General features: G+C 40.9%; 1 protein-coding gene across 11 annotated transcripts in view; it reads right to left on the bottom strand.

The window, feature by feature from the left end:
- TIAM1 (TIAM Rac1 associated GEF 1) overlaps positions 1–20631 on the bottom strand; it is a 189933-nt gene that overhangs the window by 82952 nt on the left and 86350 nt on the right. For 5 of the 11 annotated variants that reach the window (XM_083735893.1, XM_083735894.1, XM_083735901.1 and 2 more), the window contains 3 exons: positions 9636–9814; positions 4862–5025; positions 954–1933 (listed from right to left, as the gene is read on the bottom strand). In XM_083735893.1, coding sequence (XP_083592019.1) covers positions 954–1922 — 969 coding nt within the window. In that variant the 5' untranslated portion in view covers positions 1923–1933; positions 4862–5025; positions 9636–9814. Of the gene's footprint in view, positions 1–953; positions 1934–4857; positions 5026–9635; positions 9815–20631 lie in introns of those variants that run through there. The other 6 variants (XM_083735895.1, XM_083735897.1, XM_083735904.1 and 3 more) reach the window with 2 other exon arrangements.

Raw genomic sequence — 20631 nt, 5'->3', positions numbered from 1 at the left:
CAATAACCAGTATGGCCAGGGAGATGATCTGGAAGATAAAGCTGATGACACTTTATGCATGCTGATAAATGATGGAAATTCCCACCCTTTGCAGTGGGAGTGGAGACATGCCACAGCCAGCACCATGCAAGTGCAGAGTTGCTGAATGGACAGCTGCCCCAGACACAAATTCTACACAAACTCCATTACCGAGCAGTAGCTACTGGCAATTCTGCCTACAAACCATCTTACCAGTGCCACTGGTGATAACAAAACAGCTCTCACCTTCAATTTATATGTCAATTGACTGTGATAAATGGTTGTAGTATTGTTATTTTTTATGCACTGAGAATGAAACATATTTAATAAAAAGTAATAGAACATCAGGAAATGTTAGAAGCAGCATTGTTTCAAAGTATACAGAGCCACCATCTTTCTTTTTGACTGGACAAAGTAGTAGTTCTTTCCTTCCATAGTGAGTAATGAATTATCTGCCATTCCAGTGAATAATCTCAGGGGTGGTACATTGCCGCTAACAATTAAGCCACTGATAACTAAGATGATATTTGCATATATGATCTGTTACCACCCGAATGTTTTGTTATGTGAATATTTTGTCATGAAAATATGACTCTCATGAACCATGGTAGTTCTATATTCTAATAGCTGTAATCTGATTCTTAGGCAAGTCCCCTTACCAACAACTCAAATACTAAGAGTGTATATTGTTATTGTTAGAATAGGTTGTATATAGATAAAATCACCTAGGAATCAAGTTCTACTTAATTATCAGGAAAGTATTGGTTCTGTCCATGGCTACATTGACTCTTCATTACAAATCAAGGATCTGAATGGAACATAGCTTATTTGTGGCTAGCAAACAAAAGTCTCATTTCAATTAAAAAAAACTCAGCATATTTATAGAAGTGAACACCACAGGTTGTCAAGTTTGAAATAAGATATGGGTCTCTTACCTGAGTTGTTTTTGCTCGTCTGCCATGCATACTGTTGCTATGGCTCATTTTGGGGTGAGTGATTCCTTCTGAGAGGCAATGAGATTTCCTGCAGGGGAGCGTGTTGTAATTACTGTAAGAAGGAACATTCTCTGTTGTGGCTGGTGACATTTTGTGGTTCTCCATATCTGGAATATGAGACATTAAATTCCGACAGTACCCTCCTAGCGTATTTCGTGGACCCCCATTGATTGCAGCATTTGAGTTTTTTGGAGTATACAAGTCACTCATGGAATTGGCACGTTGGCAGGTGACCAATGGCTGGCGACTGCTGCCCGCCTCTCTCCCTCGAGTCTCCTCACTTTCCTTCTCCTCAGTAGAGCCTAGGATTTCTTCGTTGCTTGTCAAATGTTCTTGACTGAGATCAGAGAGTGAAAATTCCAAACTGTCCTCACGCCATATATCTGCAGATTTTGAACGTTTCTTCTTGAAACTTATAGGCTCCAAGAAATTGGTCCCATTTGTTGAATACGAATGTTGCCTGCTACCCCCTTCAGCCAGATATGTTGATTCATCTCCATAAAGTCTACCGCTTTCTGAATTTGGCATACTCTGTACTGAGGCTGCCATGAGGACTGTGCTGCTATCCACGCTGGGAGTAACCGAAGAATCAGTGTGGTAAGAAACTGGCCTTAAGCCCATATCCATCCTGTCTACCCAGATTGGGCTTCCAAAATCCTCCAAGTTGGCTTCTTGGGTAAAGGGCTCCAGGCCATTCTCTGCTAATGACTGAGGAATACTAGGAGTACTGCTAGATCGTGTGCTTACTTCTGAATTCCTGTGAATAATTTTTCCTGAGGAAGCATGTCTGGTCCGGCGAGCTGCTTTGTTCGAAAGGCGAAGGGAACGTGATGTATGTTTTCTTCCCAAGCTGGCATGTTTCTCTCCATAAAATTGATGTTCTACATTTTGGCTCTCTGCATTTCCCATGGTTTAAGGGTCTGAAAGAACAAGAAACATGAATGTGTTACAAATGCAACCTATATTCTCCAAACGTAAAGTGTCCCCCCCCTTTTCGTGTTAATAAAAGATTAGTTTAACCTGCCAGTGTTCCTGACAGACCCACTCATTATCCTATATATCAAGCAGCTGCTCTGTATGGATCTGACAAAACATGCCCAAGTCTCACAATATTATGAGGTAATAAACAATACATATGCCAGTACTTCCAAATTCATATGTTGATCTACGAAATATAACCTGAATAAAAAGCAACACAGGCTTCACTGAAATAAAATCAAAAGGTAGCCAAGGGGTTGAATTAACCAATTATTTTCCCCACACCCCACAACAATACAAAATGCTTTTCTGTGACCCATGACTTTGTTTGACCCTCAGTCTGAAACTGAAATGGTTTAGGCGAGGTGTGTCTGACTGAGTGGGTATGTATATACATATATCTTTTTTGTGCTCTCATACACAATTCAACAAATACCTGCCCTCTCTATTATGGCATGTGCTCATATATCAGTGTCTGCTGAAAACTTATTCTCCCAAGATTCAATTGCTAATTAATCCAACTCTGTTATTATTATTTTATTGCTTTTATTATCATCACTGTATAGGGGTTAAGTTCCTACTGCACTTTTTGCACTGTGCTGTAAACTTCTTTCAGATTTTTAGAAGAAAACAAGTATTAAAATATTTTTTAAATACAATAAAATATAACAAAATTAATAGGAGTGCTGACTATAATAATCCAATGGAATTTAAGAGTCAACTTAACATGAAAAGAGGCTAAGTTATGTGCAAACAAATCCAAAAGATTCATAATTCAAATTAATGTAGAAATTGTTTTGCAGTAAAAAAAGAAGAGTTGGTTGAGGAGGAAGAGATAAATTAGTTATCTGCTTCTCAGTGGCATACAGTTCTTGCCACCTCGTTCTTAAGAGCAGCAATACATTGATATTTTATTCAGACAAATTCTGCTGCAGAAGTATACTTTACACAGTTCTCTTCGTTGGGGTTTATATCTAACATAAGAAGAGCCTTGCTAGATCAGACCAAAGGCTCATCTAGTCTAGCATCCCACTTTCTACTGTGGTCAACCAGATGCTTCTGGGATATACCTAAGGAGGATAAGAAAGCAGAGCCTTCTTTTCTTTATTGTCCCCAGGAACTGGTATTCAGAGGCCTACTGTCTCTGAACATGGAAGCTGTGTTTAGCAATCATGGCTAATAGTCACTGATAGGCCGGTACTTCATAAATCTGCCCAATCCCCTATGAAAACCATCTTTAAGAATATAAATATAACTATGTTAAAGATTATAGTTGACTATGACGTTGCTCTTTTTCAAGTTTTATATTTTATATCTCAGCAATGTGTTAAGCAGGTTACCAATGAACACACTTGAACACAGTGGAATTTTTATTTTAAAAATTTGAACTTATGAGTTTGGAATGTATTCACAAGCCATTCAGGGCAGTGAGAATGGCAAAATTAGAAATGATGTTTCCCTAAAACAGGATGCATACATGTTGCAGTGCTAATGGGAGCTCAGGATAAACCAAATTACTACTCCTCAGGGGGTCAAACCAAACCTGAGTGAAAATCCCAGAAAGAAACTTGATATTTTCTGGACAGACCCTGAACCATTATCCGAAAGCCCCTCTTGAACATGACCTGGAACCACAACTCTCATCACCACCAAAAATCCAGACAAACCGGGCTACTTATTCTGGAATAAGAGCTCAGCCAAAAAAAACCTCTGGTGTGGAAATCTTAAAAGCTCCACCCGAAGCAGAATGGCTCAGAATAAGTCAAAGAAGAAAACAAAATGTCCCAAAGCGTTAGTGTTTCAGATTGCTCAAGGCTCTGGAATCTGCAGACACCTCCATGCAAATAGGTTAAATGAATGAAGGCTTCCTTGCCTCAGTCACACTAATGAATGGACAGCAGGTCAAGGGCTGGATCCAGAGGGGAGCTCACGCTCCAAGATGGTGGATGGCATGAAACGATAGAGATAGAATTCGAACTGTTTGGAATAACAAAAGAGGAAAAAACAGGGCTGTGTGTATCTCACAATTCTACAGGAATGCCAAAAAACCAACAAATGTGATATTCTTAAAAATGCTTTCTAGTTTTAAAATGGTAGTTTGTAGTCTCATAGTTCTGGTGATTGTGGGCAATAGGTGATGAAACCTCAGGAGCCAGAGAATTTGCTAAACATTCTTCAGTTGTTTGAGAGAAGGACATTATATAGCTCCTGCCCTTCCCACAGACAAACACAAGCAGATTATGCCTAAAGATAGATGCAGAAGCAGAAAGAGCTGCAATTGCTTCTCTTTTTTATATTAAAATCCATTTTTAGCACACCAGTGAATTGAATGGTAGTATGTCATTCTTGCCTCTCCCTGATACCACCTTGCCCAGCTGGGAAAGGAAGTGTCCTGCACTTGGGTGCCAAAGATGGCTTCCATCTCAGCATCCTGACTTTCAAGGCACTTTGTTCCTCAGGCGGAAGAGGAGAAAGCCAACAGTAGCAACCAGGCAGCTGAGCAAATGTACTGCCATGAGGACAAGAATGATACGTCAAGTGTTCAATTTACTAGTACACTGGAGACAGGTGTTAATACCAAACGAGGGCTGACAGCTCTGTGAAAGTCGATTCTATACTACATCTGTCTTTAGTCTCAAATATGCAAAATAGTACAACCTACCTATGCAAAATACAAATTCATTTAAAGTTAGTTTAATTTGTTACATGACTTATACAAATTTCCTCGTCACTGAATACTGGTTACCCTTTTAACAGTGTGAAATACAGAGTCCTGGGGAAGGTCCACACCCACATACACACACACAAGACACTCAAATGTCATCCGCAATTGTCAGTAGGACATTTCAAGAATTAAATGTTCTACCTACATAGCGAGGCTCCACTGCCATTCTTTTGGAGAAGGGCTTACAAATTTGACAACAGAGCAGCTCCACCATTCTCTCCACCATTTTCCATTTTTGTTTAAAATTCTATCTCCCCCAACAGTGGAAAAGGCAGCAGAAATCCATCCATTTATCACTCTTCGATCATCCTAAGTAGAAGCACAACACAGTACTTAAGAATGTTCAAGGGGCAACTAATCTCTTTCAGGTCTTAACTGCAATTAAGAGACTTTCAGAACAATCCTATACTTATTTACTCAGAAGTAAATCTCAATGTGTTCAACTGGCCTTGCTCCAAGGCAAGTGTGCTTAGTCTCAACATGTTCTGCTGTGTATTAGAAAGGATACACAAGAGGTTTTACAGTGAAGGTTTGCAACTACCAACTAAAAGGTTTCAAACCAAAGCAGCCAAATTCACCTTACATTCTTTAGAGCTGGGAAAATCTAAGTTCTGATGGATGATTCTCGAAAATTATGAGATCACTATTTTGTGTCAGATGAAGAAGGAGCATGAGACTCAGCTACTGAGAAAGGAGCTGCTAATTTTAGACCAACTTGCTATACAGAAACTCAGTCCCTAGACACGCAGCAACTTGCCCAATGAATAAAGCAACTGCATGCATTTTGCCAGTTCAGCACATGCAATGAACCCAACACAGAACATAAATAATGCACAAAATCATAAAAAAATTAAAAAGCTTCCCCCCCCCCCCAAAAGAACCTAAGAGTAATCTCTATTGAGCAAGAAATAAAAGCAGCTAGGAGAAAAGTGCTTTCCCTCAAAGAGCATTCATTTGCTACCACAAAATTCAGTAGCTGTGATAATGGTTCTCTTAATACCATCATCTTTGGGAATACAAATAGAGGTGTTCGTGGGAAAGTTTTAGCAAGAAATAGGTCGTGATAAAAGGCATCTGTTGAGTAGTCCTCTGAGGTAAGCAGACCATCCTTAATACGTTGGACATGATGCAAGTTGAGGGTTTTAACTTGTCCTGGATTATGTTCAAAGAATGACAGGCATTACACAAGACTTTTAACTCACCACTCAAGTTAACAAAAATGTAAATCCTACTTTTTAAATGAGACTTTTAGGCATATTTGAAGGGTTGAAATACAGGTTGGATACCAACAGACTACAACAATCATCTGAGGGCAGAGGGCCTTCTTGGCAGTGGCACCCTCCTCGTGATACACCCTCCCATCAGATGTTAAGGAAATGAACATTAAGAAAACATCTGAAGCCAGCCCTGTATCAGGTTTTTAAAGTTTGAGGTTTGACTATGTTTTTATATGTATTATAAGCTTCCCAAAGTATAAATAATATATAGCAACAGCAACAGCAACAGCAACAGCAACAACAGGAACAGCAACAACTACAACAGGAACAGCAACAACAACAACAACAACAACAACAACGTGGCATAATGGCTAAAATGCTAACTTAATATATGAGCTCTTAAGTCAACCTGCCTGGTCCAAATGCCCTCCCTCCTTGGGCTCCCACTAAACTGCAGTCATTATTGCAGCTTAGCGGTGCAGGAGGGAGCAAGGCCCTTTTCACTGTCCGGCACAACCGACAACCAGACCCTCTTTTTGTGCTTCAGTAGGACAGACCCTTCTTTGCCTTGTTTGGAGTGGCCAGCATTACTTATTTCTTTTAGCTGCCTTGAGTTTCAGTTGGAAAGAAAGGTAGGATGCAAGTATTTTATATCAATCATGAAGAAAAATTGGAGGTTCATGAGGAAGGGAGGAAGTGGAGTCACCTCCACGGCATGGCTTGAGTGGGAGGGGATGGGGATGGGGGGAGCTGCATCAAGCCACCATCAATAGGGCAGCCAGCGAAGATGCATGTCCACTGTGGCCGCTGCTGCTTTCCTACTAACTGAGAAAAGCTGCTCTGCCTCAGTGCCAGGGGAAGGTAGTGCTACGGTGCCTTGAAGTGAAGGTGATCAGCAGGCCTGTTTTCTCCTAAGTGTGAGGGGAAGGCAGCGCCTCGCAATCGGCTGCCCTGTTTTCCCTCAACGTGCGAGAAGGTTGGAGTGTTATCAGCTGCCCGAGTCTCCCTCAGCATGAGGGAAGGCAGCTCAGATCAGCAGTGTCAGCAGCTGAGATCATCGTGCGGTATCCTCACACAAGGAGCAATATATTGCTGTGTATTGCCGGGTCAAAATCGTTATCATAGTGTGGGTTCAAAAATGATTTTGGCCAATATATTGAAAAGTCACACAGCGCGGAAACAGACTACAAAATTTGTGATATTGCCATGCAAAAGTGACTAAGAATTAGTTGGGGGGAGGCAAGGGTGGGGCCATGGACACTCTGGGTGTGTTCCCCGGACCCCCAGGGGTCCCTCGATCCCTAATTGGGAACCACTGTTCTAAGGCATATGCAGGTAACTTACAGCTCTCTAAATGCTGTTAGTCTCTAAGTCCTATCAGTCCCAACCAGATAGCCAATGGTCAAGGATGATGGGAGTTGTAGTCCAATAACGTCTGGAGGGCCATATCCTTGGGTAACAAGATAACACATGTGAAGTTCCTGGAATTCTTTCAAGTGCTATAGAAATGCTAAAGTAAAGTGATTGGGTGATTAAACCCAACAAGGTGATTTGTTTGAAGGTAATTGGCTATTGGGTTTATTGCTCTCGCATCAAAGTCCACCAAAGAAGACTTACAACATTGCAGATCTGCCATTAAAAGCCACAATCCAATACAGAGTTAAGCATGCTTGATCCCACTGAAGGCAAACAAACTTAAAGCACACTTTGGTCTATGTTAGCCACTGTTTTGATAATTGAACAGGGACCCCCTACATTACTACTCACACATTTAACTGCAAGACCAAATCAGTCATTATCCATCTTTCTATATATTAGGTACAAGGAGAAGATTTCCAAAGACAGAGAATGCTGATTCTCCCAACCCTTCCATGCAGACAGGCATCCTCATCAAGTTTTTTATTTTATTTTCCTGGAACACTTTTTTATTTCCCAATTAAGCTCCATACTATATACCGGGGTTTCTCAAACTTGGGTGTCCAGCTGTTTTTGGACTACAGTTCCCATGATCCCTGACCAATGGTCCTGCTAGCTAGGGATGATGGGAGTTGTAGTCCAAAAATTGCTGGACACCCAAGTTTGGGGAACGTTGCTATATATGAAAGAACTATGAAGAATTAAATTTAACCACCAAAGTTTTAGGCTTCATGAACTTCATAGTTTCACCATTAAATAAAAAGTACCTTGTAAGACAACAGATTGAAAATTTAAAATTAGATTCTGGTGGGAGGTTGTTAGCATGAAATCTGTATTTTCTGCTCACAGCCAAGCTTTAATACTGTGAAAATGGGATGAAACATCCAACCAATAGCATGCCCTTTGTTTCCAAAAACAAACCAGCCATCCACTGAAATAGAATTTACCTCGTTTGGGCTCAAAGCACACGTAACAGCAGGAGACTAATTTCTCTAAGCCCAGCTCTGCCATAGTCACCTCCAAAGTCAGGGCCAAGGTAAGATTTTTGGAGCGAAAGGGGTATGCAGGAAAAATATCTGAATCAACCTGGCAGCTGCCATTTAGGGAACCTGTGGCCTTCCAGGTGATGTTGGACTCCCAACTCCCAGCAGCCCGAGCTAGCATGGCCAATGGTCACAGGTAACGGAAGCAGCCCAGCAACATCTAGAGAGTCACAGATTCCTACCTCTTCCCTATAGCCTCTTGTAATAGGTGCTTTACATGTGTAAGTGCCTACCCCGCCTTTCCTATAAAAAGCAAAATGAAATCGAGCCCTCCACCATTCCTCTCTTCATTATATAATTGGAAAAGACCTACATTTAAAGAAATGGATCTGCTGGCATCACATTTAATTTGTGCCTCAATCTGATAATAAAATAAAATAAAGCACTATAGTCTGTATTCATCAACGTCTTCTTGTTTGTGCACATACTGCTGTATGTGCAACAGAACTTCTCTTCCCTCTCCCCAGCCCCCAAATCTGCACCAGGGGGTTTGGGGAATCCCCAAAACAGATTTGGTGGGGTACGTGTGCATGGAGTGAGGAGGGCAGGATATTCTGCTGTACAAGCAGAACAACTTGTATGAACAGGTTAACTTTGTTACCCCATGGAGGTCACTTTAAACATACCTATTTAAAGTAACTACAAGGTCGCTTTCGCTTTTTAATGATAATATTTAATTAAGTTTTTACTTTAAACCTTTTTTCTATTTTCAAATTTTATTTATCCTTTTCAAGATTATAAATTTCACTTATTTTACAATCTTTTTAACATTTCAGAACTTGACTTCCTTCCCCTCTCTTTCAACGGTTCCTTGAATTTATTTTTAATATCCTCTGAATATCCAAATTAACTTAATTTGCTCATTTATTCACCTACTTTAAATATATACTCTTATAAAACTGCAGGTCTTATAAACCTACACTAGTTTTAAGCTTTTTAAAGCCTTTTATTACTCGGCACTTCACAAGAAACCATAACAAAGCATATCACAGGTGTGGGGTTTTTTAAGTTATAAATATATGGCCAGATACTTTGTTTCATAATCAACACATTGAAGTATAAAATGCATTTGGGAAATGTCCTGCAGGCAATTCAAAGCAGAAAACAAAGGGAAGGAGGGAATAAAGGATCTCATCAGTTGCCACCAAATGGAAATTCCAGTTCTCCTATATTGCTCAACAGGTAGACTGGTGAGGCACATTCTCCTCCCAAATTCCCATGCAAAATGCTTAAACATACATACCTTACAAGGCAGCGCTGGTATGCTGCACTACTTTCTCCAAAAGAAATGTGGGATATAGATGTATATAACTGCAAATGCTATTAAAATGAGCAGTTACTGGAACTGCAGAATCTGTCACCAGCTGCCACGCAATGACTCCATTACTGTCTTGTCGGAGCCTGTGAATATATGCCAAAAACCTGTTGGGGAAGAAAAGAGAGAGAGAAGCAAAGGAAAAGGATTAGCCAGTCTGGATATAAAGTTCCACTTTAGTAATTTACTGCGTGGAAATGACAAGAATCAACATTAAACTGTATAATAATTACACTTGTATATTATTAGAAGTGTGTGTAGGCAGGGAAACGATTAGGACATTCTCTAGAGGTACGCCCTGTCTGCTTTTCAAAATGAGGCACAGTATACAGTCATGGTCATTCCATGGGAAATTTATAGAAGAAATTGGATATTCTTGCTAAATTTGCATTCTTCGCTTAAGAAGGGCAAAGCAGAGGGGAAGCAAAACTGATACAGATAGAGGCAGACAAACAAAAAAGGGTCCTATTCAGAGAAGTATTTTTCAGCCATCTTCATAAATTCTTGTACAAGAGGCTGTCTATGAACCAACCTCAAAAAGCAAAGAAAAAGAGGCATGAATGCACTATTGAAAATGTCTTTATGCATTGACAAAAGCTCAGAATACAAGCTGAATTTTAAAAGGGCGGCAACTGAAGGAACTGGTTTAACTGGATTCTTTGAAAAGAAATTACACAATTAAATACATAGCTACCAGTACAGGCCCCACTGACAGAATGAGACACAAGCAGCGGCCTGGTTTTCCACTCACTTCTGTATTAAAGGCAGTAGGTAAGTGATGGAGGTGCATTATTCAAAACAAAAAGAATGCATCGTATCATTCACCAAAAGGGCATTAAAGTCACTGGCATTTCAGAAAAAGATAACTGTTTCTAGAGTGATAGGCACAGTAAGTAGGAGGGGGCAATCTCATAAGAATTCACTGAGTCCTGGTGGTTCTTAAAAGTGGGGAAAAACAAAAATTAAAATAAGCTTACACTCCTCTATTCAGCCTTGCTCCTTGTTTATTGGGATCATCACAAGAAGGGTTAGTGCCATTTTGTTTACTTCCTTCTGCTCTGTGCTTCTCTCCCCTCATCTTTCTTTAAGCTGCTGTTGAGCTCTGAGTCTGAAAAGGAGTTTATGTGTTGCCTAGAAGCTGGCAGAAATTAATAACATGAAGCTCCTGTACAGTGAAACAGGCTCATTATCACGCCAGCTGCCAATAATTTACTAGGCTAGATTCCCAATAGCAAACAAAGGTCCTACAGGCAACTCTTCTTCCAACTACATCTTGTATTCTGTCTTTTTTGTTTTAAAAATATACTTGAAAAGAAAAGGCACTGACTTGCAGAAGGGGGATGGTTTTAAAGCAATTATAACTATGTCCATAAACACTAATATTGTTCCAGTAAACTCCTCCATGACAATGGCTCAGTTCTGATGAAACTCAAACTATGGTTTGGTACTATTTGAAAGCTTCAGGTGTGTCTATTTTCCTGTCCTTCTCCTTTTATGTACACTACTATGATTTCTTTCCACCATGGAAGTAGAACCAAAGTTGGAAGGTTCAAATGTAATGATAAACTATGGGTTTGGCACAAACCAGGAAAAGGAATCTCAACATGCAAGGAGGAGGAGAAAGGAAGGCAGGCGTGCTTGCACCCAAAACTCCAGTGTTACATTGATTGATTGATTGATTGATTGATTGATTGATATTTATACAGTACTTGACTGTAAAGAACCCCAAAGTGGATTACAAAAAACAGTTTGGTACATCTGAACCAAACCAGTATTTAGCAAATAAAGAGGAGAGATCTTACAGCACAATCCTAAGCATGCTGACTCAGAAGGAAGTCCCACAGAGTTTAACTGGAACTTAATCTCTTGTAAGTATGCATAAGATTGAATATTTAATTTTCAACATTTTCTTCTAATAATACCATTCCCTTTCTATGAAGGCTTGGCCACATCACCTAAAAGCCAGAGACACAAGCACTGCAATGCTTCAGGTTCAAGACTTTGGAATTTCAAATCATAAAGAAATGATTTTGAACAAAGAAAATACCCAGGAGGAAGCAGATTACTTGCCGCTCCTGTTTTTCACCTTCATTGTTTTGTGGTCGTTTCTGCATTGCAAGCTTCTGTTGGATTTTGTTTTCAATTGCTGCACTGTACGTACAGTGTCAAGAGTGAAACATGAATGCTTCCACAAAAGCAAAGAAATAAAACCTAATGCCCTGCTTGGAAATGGTACTGTCTGGCTCTCAGAACATGTTCCTTGAGATTGCTAGGAACTTAGCGCAGAGTCGTAACAGCTATCAATTAAACATGTCTGAAAAAGAGCACACACTAAAACTTTTGCGGACAACTTGCCTTTCTGCCAGCAACTAAGCTTCCGCTTCACAAGGTGGGTCATGTTGTTTCACCTTCACGAATATAGCTCCAGGAAATGCCAGTTTCAAAAGGCAGGTTTCACTATAGGAGGTCCTAGCAAGGAACATGCCTCAAAATAACCAATTCTGGTGGGGAAGGGGAAACCTCTCAATGAGTGGAGCAACATTCCAATTAGACCAACAGCTGAGTTCCTAAGAGAGGGTTTTAATATGGCAACTGGCAATTCCATTTAGCTGGAGGGCAACTTTGCTCAGCTGCTATGCTACAGTACATTGCTATCCACTTCCACTGAGCAGAGGATCCCATTCAGAAGCAAGCACACACCGTTGCCTCCCCAGTGGTCACCAGTTTACATCACAACAGCTGTGTTCATTAAGGAAAATGCAGCACTGCCCCACTTGTCTCAGTTTTGATTCCTCCAAGCCCACTTGCCTTCTCACACACAAGCAATCCAGGCTATCTCCTTCTTCAGTCAAATGTTGCTTCTCGTGGAGTTCAAGAGGCATGAGGATGGGGACAAAAAATTAGCTGTGCCTCTCTTGCCTGAGACTCCACCTAATGCTGGTCTCCTTGCTTTCGACACCACGCATCACCAAAGAGCACCAGCCACCATTTAACAGGGGTCTTTAGACATTTCCAGGGACTACCAGCACCAACCGTTCATAATTTCAGGTGATGAGCATCAGTGACTAAGTCAGAATCTAGGTTGGTTTATCCCCTCATTCTCCTTAATACCCAAAACGCAAATTGTGATCTTCTAGTGAAAAATCTGTATTCCTTCCTCCAGCTAAGCATGTCTATGATTACAAGTGCTTCTTCTGCTACAGATGTCAAGATTATGAGTACTCTTGACTAGGTTCATATATCACTTGCATTCTCCAATATGTTTTTAAAAACATATTTAATCTCTCCACGTCCCCCATTCTTAGGCTAAAAGCTCCCAGCTGCACTTTTCCAGCACAGCACCTATTTTACCAACTGAAAAATATGAGAAAATGAGAAACCTAGAAGCAGCAGTTACACGCTATAGTATGCTTTTTCCCCTTCTCTCTCCTTAGTTATTGGCTGTGCATGAGCACTCTTGCCCCACACCCCAAGTTTTTGAGCACATGTGTAACTTGCTTGTCTGCTGCAATGAAATGTGATCTCCCGGATCCCAGCTAGGCTCCTTAAAAACAAGGCAACTTTGCCCCACAGTAACTCACATCAGGATAGTGTTTGTTTGTTTGTTTGTTTGTTTGTTTGCACTATTAGTACATGGTCCAGCCTAGAACCAAGAAAGAAGGTGGTTAACTTTTCAGCCACCTCAAGAAGCTCTGGGATGATAACACATTTTGGAATGCTACTGTGTGGGAGTAGGTGGCTACATCTGATAAATTTTCACACAAAAATATTATGCTACAAAATTGGTATCATTGGTGGTTGAAGCATATGGCTGAGGTGTTTAAGCTAATGGTGAACAATTATTCTTGGTAAATGTGATGCAGTGTGAATCAGTGTAAAGACTCTGATTGTTAGGTATGTCACTGCAAACCAGAGTTTATATAAAACTATAAAATGTCTGGCTGTCCAAGTCCAAAGCTGACATGTATCACTGAGTTCTTTATACCTCCCCTCATCTCTTCATAAACTACATTCACAGGTTTTTCACTCGGTCAGTTATTATCATTATTATGTGTTTATTTATACCTCACCTTTTTTCCTTGACAGTAATTGGTTTTTAAAAGTTCCCCATTGCAACACAGATGGGCACATATACAAAACACAAACACCTAAACTTGAGGTGAGGGGGGAATGTATCAAAAAGTAATTTTATAGATATTTATTTGGGGTGTGTGGAAGGCAACTTTCTTTTTCAGACATAGTTGTTGTTTCTAAAGGAACCTTCACAAACAAAGAAGCAGCTAAACCTGTCAAATAAATTATTCCTCCAGCATGAGCAGCAATCCTACACAAATTCTATAATTAGAAATATAATTATCCCTCTCAAAAGACCTTGTATCTCTGTGTAAGTGACAGGTCACATCCTCCAAACAACAATTAAAACTAGCAAAATCAGAAATGGGAATTAATAGCAACCTATAAAGAGCACAGCACATTGGCAGGCGCCACAGCAGGGGACACCCCCTGTACAAATGCTCTTTTGAGTGCAGGGTGCGTGTTTGCGCATAAAAATGATACCAAAATCTAGAAGAATGCCTTGAAGAAAGCGAGAACTCCAAAGACAGGTGTTACAAAACATGGGAAGCAACGCCACAGTAGAAAAAAGTGAAGTGCTAAAAGACTGGGTACTTTGATTCTGGCCAGTGGTTCAAAATGCAAAACAAACCTCCTAACCAGTGGCGTAAAAAGGTCAGGTGGTACCCGGTGCAGAAAATTTCTTCTCACATTGAATTTATTTATTTTTTTGCCTGAAAAAATGGTTTGGGTTTATTTCATATTTTGAGGGGGAGATGGAGTTGTTGAGCTTTTCTGGGGGAAGCCAAAGCTGTTGAGCCCTTCAGCTGAGGGGGAGCCAGCAGGCGGACTGTTTTGGCTGCGCGCCAAAGCCACAGCATCTATCACACCCGGGGCGGACTGCACCTGCCACACCCACCTTGCTCCGCCCCTGCTCCTAACCAGTAAAGAACATTAGGAACACCAATCACCATGGCTATGTTCTTCCTTCAGGGTCAGAGACAATATGCCTCTGAATACGTGTTGCTGAGAACTCCAGGTGAGGAGAGCTCATAGGTATCTGGTTGTCCACTGTGGAAACAGGATGTTGGGCCTGATGGGCCTTTAGCCTGACCCACCAGAGTTGTTTTTTATAGTCAGGTACAAGATACTGCCATCAAGCTTTGCAGTAGTATGGGAGTACTACAATAAGCCAGAAGCTTTAAGAGTATAATAATAATAATAATAATAATAATAATAATAATAACAATAATACTATATTTCAGGATCCTGCCACAGAGAAAGAAACAGGGTTATTGTTTTTTAAAAGTGGAACCTGGGTCTCAGTTCTAATATCTAAGAAGCCTTCCTCCTTAACAGTGTGAAGACAATATTGCAGCACTCCAGTAATATGGGGAAAGGCAGTCAGATTATTATTTACTTCATATTATCTGTTGTTTTAAGTAAGTGGAACAGCTGGATGGGAGTAGTGCTAAATGGGGATGAATAAATAAGGGCGGTGGGGACTAGAAGGCAACAGCAGCTTCAACTGATTTTTTCTTTTCTTCCTACTGGCTCAACTGCTCTATAATAAAATACCTATATATTTCTAGGACAGCCTCAAGGTCTTCTCTGGCTCTCCCTCACAGAATTAGTCTTTACCAGGTGAAGAATCAAATAACTCTTCCCTGTTAACTGGTGGCACTGAAGATCAGCACAGAATCCCTTGTCTTTTACCTGCCCTTGTTGGGTACTTTCACTATCTGAGTTCAAAATGAGTATCTGGGGTTAGTAATGTGCCACACAGCAGTATTCCTGGGCCTTGAAACAAATTCTTGCAAACTGAAAAAAAAAACTGTTAATGGCTGAATGTCAAAAGCAGAGTAGCGCAAAAATGTTTGGGAAGAGTCTCAAAAGAAAAGTCATTCAGGATTTATCCTTCTCTGCCCTTAATATTAAGATATAAGAGAAAACTATGAGAAACCATGTAGCATCCTAATTCCAGGGAAGCAAACAACAATGTATTGCAAGGGAGAGCAAGTGCTGGTGCTATCTGTGAAATCAGAGGAATCTTTTTTGCCCTGGGGCTCCCTGTGTTGCAAGATCAGGATTCCAGAACCTTGCTCCCCACCCCCCTGGCTAGTCCAATCTTACTCTTGTCTTTGTTGCTCCCAATAGTTAGTAACATTTTCTCTTTCAGGTATTAGTCAATTTAACTGCAAATGTTATTGGGGGCGTACTAGGTGTTATGAGGAAAATTCACAAACCACTTTGTGCTGGAATCATGCCACTGTTCCAATTCCTCTATGCCAGTTCTGTGAATGGGACAGTGTTGTTTGTGTGGCGGGTTCCCGCCCCCCCCACCAGGATAAATAAAAACACGAGACACCATAATTTAAGGTTAAATGGGCGAATTAGGCCACAACTTTATTGAATTCAGGAATGAGAGGCATTGGCTTAGGCATTGGTCCTATCGACTATCCGGCTCCAGCCCATTTGCTGGAGACACGGGAAGGGTTAACACCATAGAGGGGGAGTCTCCTGCTGAGGTACGTCAACTAGGAGCTCCCCTGGGTCACCGCTCTGGGGCGTGCCTTTGGCTCACACCTCCATAGGCTTCAGACAGGGCCACGCCCCCCCGGAGTCCTTTATCGGACCACCCTTTGTTCACTGGGGGGAGGTGATGGCGTTCCTCCCCCCCCCCAATCCTCTTAACCCCTTCTTACCAATGCCTAACCACCAATGCCGAGGAGTTGTGACGAGTTGCTACGAGGTAGGCGAAAAACCAAATGGCTGTAAATTGCCAATTGGGAAAAATTTCTACCATGCCCCTTGCGGTGACAGACCGAAGTCCACAGCAAAGTCAGAGACCTAGCTAACGCCTACCTAAAGGGAGGGAGGGTGGGAAAACGTGGGGGCTAGCCGGCGAAAAGAGGGCAAGCCCCCTCTGCGCCGGCCCTAAATAGACGCAGCCGGGATTCCCCTGTTCTTGCAGGGGCTGAAACCAGCCCCCGCTCACGTGGGGGTGGGCGTGAAGCCCGCAACCCCACCTCCTGGGCAGGCCGGAAGTGGCTTTGTATGTGATATTTTCCCAAATGTCCAAACTGTACATGAAGGCTTTAATTAAGAGTTCTATGTAGTTATTTTTGCAACGGCCAGCAAGTAACTATAAAATTCTGCCTAGCTCAATTCTAATATTCTGGTACACAGTGTCGCTGCAGAACCAAATGTGCAGAAAGGTGTCTTGTGGACGTTCCATTGTTTATTTCAACAGGGCTTCTACAGACGAATGTTGAGAATAGATTCTGAACCAGAGTGTTCAGAATACAAGACTCTTTTTGGGTGCAGTCCTTACTGGACACTCCTATTTGTGCAATACACAAGTTTTCATTTTAGAAAAACAAATACATATCGCACTGCTTTATGCTGAGCGAACTGATACTAAATCAAAGTATTAACATTTTTTCATTTGCAATGAACACTTACCATCCCACTCCTAAATATATTTATTTAGAAGCAAGGGGAAAATTTTATACTTTCATATAGAAAACAGCACACAAGCTACCTTTAAAAACCTTTATTGGTGAACAGCCCTAATATCACTAACTATGATGACTATACACACAAGTATTTCACTGTGAGTCTATGTGATGAGGGGCTATAGTTAGTCACAACTTCCCAACATATGTACATATAGTGAAATGCATATAATCATTATATATGGCCACAAACAACAGATTATTTTCTACAAAGGAAATGCTTTCTGCATAGGGATTTTATCATATTTGAACCAGCTCTTAAAAGTTAATGCAGCTTTCTCATAGGCCTGTTAGAAAGGGAAGTAGCAGAATTTTGGCTATTCACTGAGCTATGTTACTTGAAAAATACAGGGCATTATCCAGCCAAAGTTAGGCACTTTATAGTCCTATTTGAAAAATTCTACCATGTTCAGGCATATAAGGGGGCTGGAAAAGGTAGAATCAAGAACAGGTTGAGTAATAGTGCAGATCTTTCCTTTACCTTCTGTACCTATATCAAAACAGTACACTCTATCTATACTACAAAAAGTTCTTCATGGGTTCAGAGAACTCTCATGTAACTTTACAATTTGTATCTGTTATCTTGATAAGTAATCCAAATACTGGCTGCTCGCGTTGTATCTGAAAAGTAGCATGTCACTCTGAAAAACTACTGCTATCTTAGAAAATTAACAATATATCTGGCATTCTTTAGGGTACCCGCAATACTTTATTATTATTATTATTCTGTTGCAGCAGAGTGAACAAAATAGTGTGACTGCCTCTCTGATATTTTTAGATAAAGTGTTACTGAGTCAAAGAGAAATGCATGAACAGAAGTTGCAGAGCAACCATTTCACCTGCACCTGATAAGTTACTTGCAAATTATGCAGTCTAGTTGAGAACAGGGCCAGCTTCCTGGAATTTATGCAAATATGCAAACCAGCTAAAATCTACCAGCGATTGTTGCGCCCTTTTTTAATTGATTACGGTCAAATGTTGCAAATTGATATGGTAGCTTGCAGAATGATACTTAATATTTTGTTCACTGGATAAAACCTGCAATTGGAGGTGGTTGCTAGAACACCCTGTAGGACTGCCCACTTATAAATGAGTGATATACTCAGGGAGGGGGGGGGAGTACAAGGTGCTGTCCCCTTGAATCAATCTGCGAAGGTATGGAAAAGTTCAGAGCTGGCTTTCTGTCCTAAAATCTGAGTTCAGGCAAGGACTCCAAGCAAAACACAGACGCTCTTGCTTTCATTTCAAACTGTGTAATATACCCAATGAATCCCACACCACCAGTGGGTGACATCTGTAAAACTGTAATTAACTACTGGTATTTGAACAGCGCTCAGAATAGCTAAAGTCACTTCTTGATGCTTCTTGTGACTTTGTGGGGGTGGTTTGAAGAACAAAATGATGTTCTAATACCCCACTTCACACCATTAGGATGTAGTTCTTCATTCTTGTTCACATTAATGTCTTGAAGGGTTCATCTCTTATCACCCCAATTTTTAAAACAGCAGGAGAAAGCACGTATTGCAAGTTTCTCTGTGTGAATGTATGCCTTCAGTGCAAATTCCTTGACTCACATGTTCTTTTCATTGAAATTAGTCAGTGGGACAGTCCACATTTTTTCATCTGTATATTAGAGCACATTTATTAACATTTTATTATGTTATTCTTCCCCTGGCCCCAAAAGAAAAACAGCTTTGGGAAGAGGTGACATTTGAGCAGGCATTTATTTTATTTAGACCGTTTCCACACTGCTTAAACTGCAACAAAATCTCTTAAGTGGAATACGATTTTTTTACCAAAATGCACAATGAAACCATGAATACAAATTACTAATAAATATTTGCAGATAGCATTTCTTTATCCTTTCAAAAACTTGGGAAGCTTGGATGGCTCAGGGTTCTGGGTTCGAGCTCCTTGTTGGGCAAAGGATTCCTGCACTGCAGGGGACTGGGCTAGATTACCCTCATGGTCTCTTCCAACTTTATGATTCTATCTCTGCTTAAGACTTCTCAGCTTCCTGCCTCTCACTCAGGGCCCCAACAAACTCAAAGATGACTCCCCCCAAATCCCACCCTGGAACCTGCTGACATACTCGTCTCCCACTCTTGGCTTGCTTTTTATGGGAAGGAACAAAGGTAGATGTAGCACCCTCAGGCTGCTCACAGCTATGTTCAGCTGCTCTCAGCACACCCAGTTCCATGCTACAGCAGGTTTGGCCTGGCAAGTTTCCTGTGGGGTCTAAAGGTTGGCAAACAGGACACCGATCACTCAGGTTTTTTTCTCTGGCACCTCTGTTCACTTCTCCACCTCCAGCTACTTTCAGCAGGGGGTGGGAGTTTTGCTTAAGCTTGCACTCAAAACTATACTCCCTTTTCTTCACCCTGTAGGGGATGGAACAAGAGGGGTGGGGTGGGGCAATTTTCCATGGAGAAACAGCAGGTGGTGAAAACAAAGACACCCCCCCCAAGTTTCTCTGCACAAGATTTCCTTTTCCAAAACTGTTCTTTCTTTAAAACAGAACCGCACCAGGGTTCCATTACATGTGTTCATGCATAACGTATAGTTAACAGCCAACATGTGTTTAAGTCCCATTCATTTCAATCACGCTTAAGACTGGATGGAGATTTTGGGCCTCTGATTTCAATCAGCCCTGCCATCAAAAGGCAGTGTGCGACCAAAGGTCCACAGAAAAAGTGGGCTTTCCATTGGTGGTGTTGTTTGAAGATGACAGATCCTGAGATGAATGAATGACAGAGCACCAAGCAAGCAAAACAGTCTCTCTGGAATGATATATGGCTCACCTCTCAACAAACAATTGCCATACAGATAGATGTTTTGCTGGTTTCAAAAGCAGCTGCATGCCAGAAAGTGCCCAGTAAAACCTGATATTTAAATGCATGCATCTTATCTATATTTACTGAGGGAATGATAAAGGAATTCTATTACCATCTTTTGCATAGGCCTTAACATGCCTCAACACATTTTGAAATTTTGAAACAAAACCATATACAGGATTGTTGACTGCATATTCTGATGCACAGGACATTCCCCCTCACCCTCTGTGTTATTTGAGAAGCTTACCTAAAGCTACACTGCTAAATATGGTGTCTACAGACTTAGAAAAGGTAAACCAGACATAATATTTTCATGCAAATACCTCCCTCGGGCAGTGTAAGGATGTTTCAAATTAAGAAAGAGAGGTGTTTGCACATTCTGAAAGGGGCAAATGGATGCATGCTTTATACAGTTGTGCACACATGTGTATATCCATGAACTTATTGAAGTTATCTTCTGCTTGGGAAATCCTGTAAACTGGTATGCTTTGTTTTTATTTTGCCACATAATTTTTGTAT

Source organism: Podarcis gaigeae (genome assembly GCF_964106915.1).
Source record: "Podarcis gaigeae genome assembly, chromosome: 4".
Classification (NCBI taxonomy): domain Eukaryota; kingdom Metazoa; phylum Chordata; class Lepidosauria; order Squamata; family Lacertidae; genus Podarcis; species Podarcis gaigeae.
Note: the sequence above shows the minus strand (reverse complement) of the source record. Positions and strands in the feature narration are given on the sequence as shown.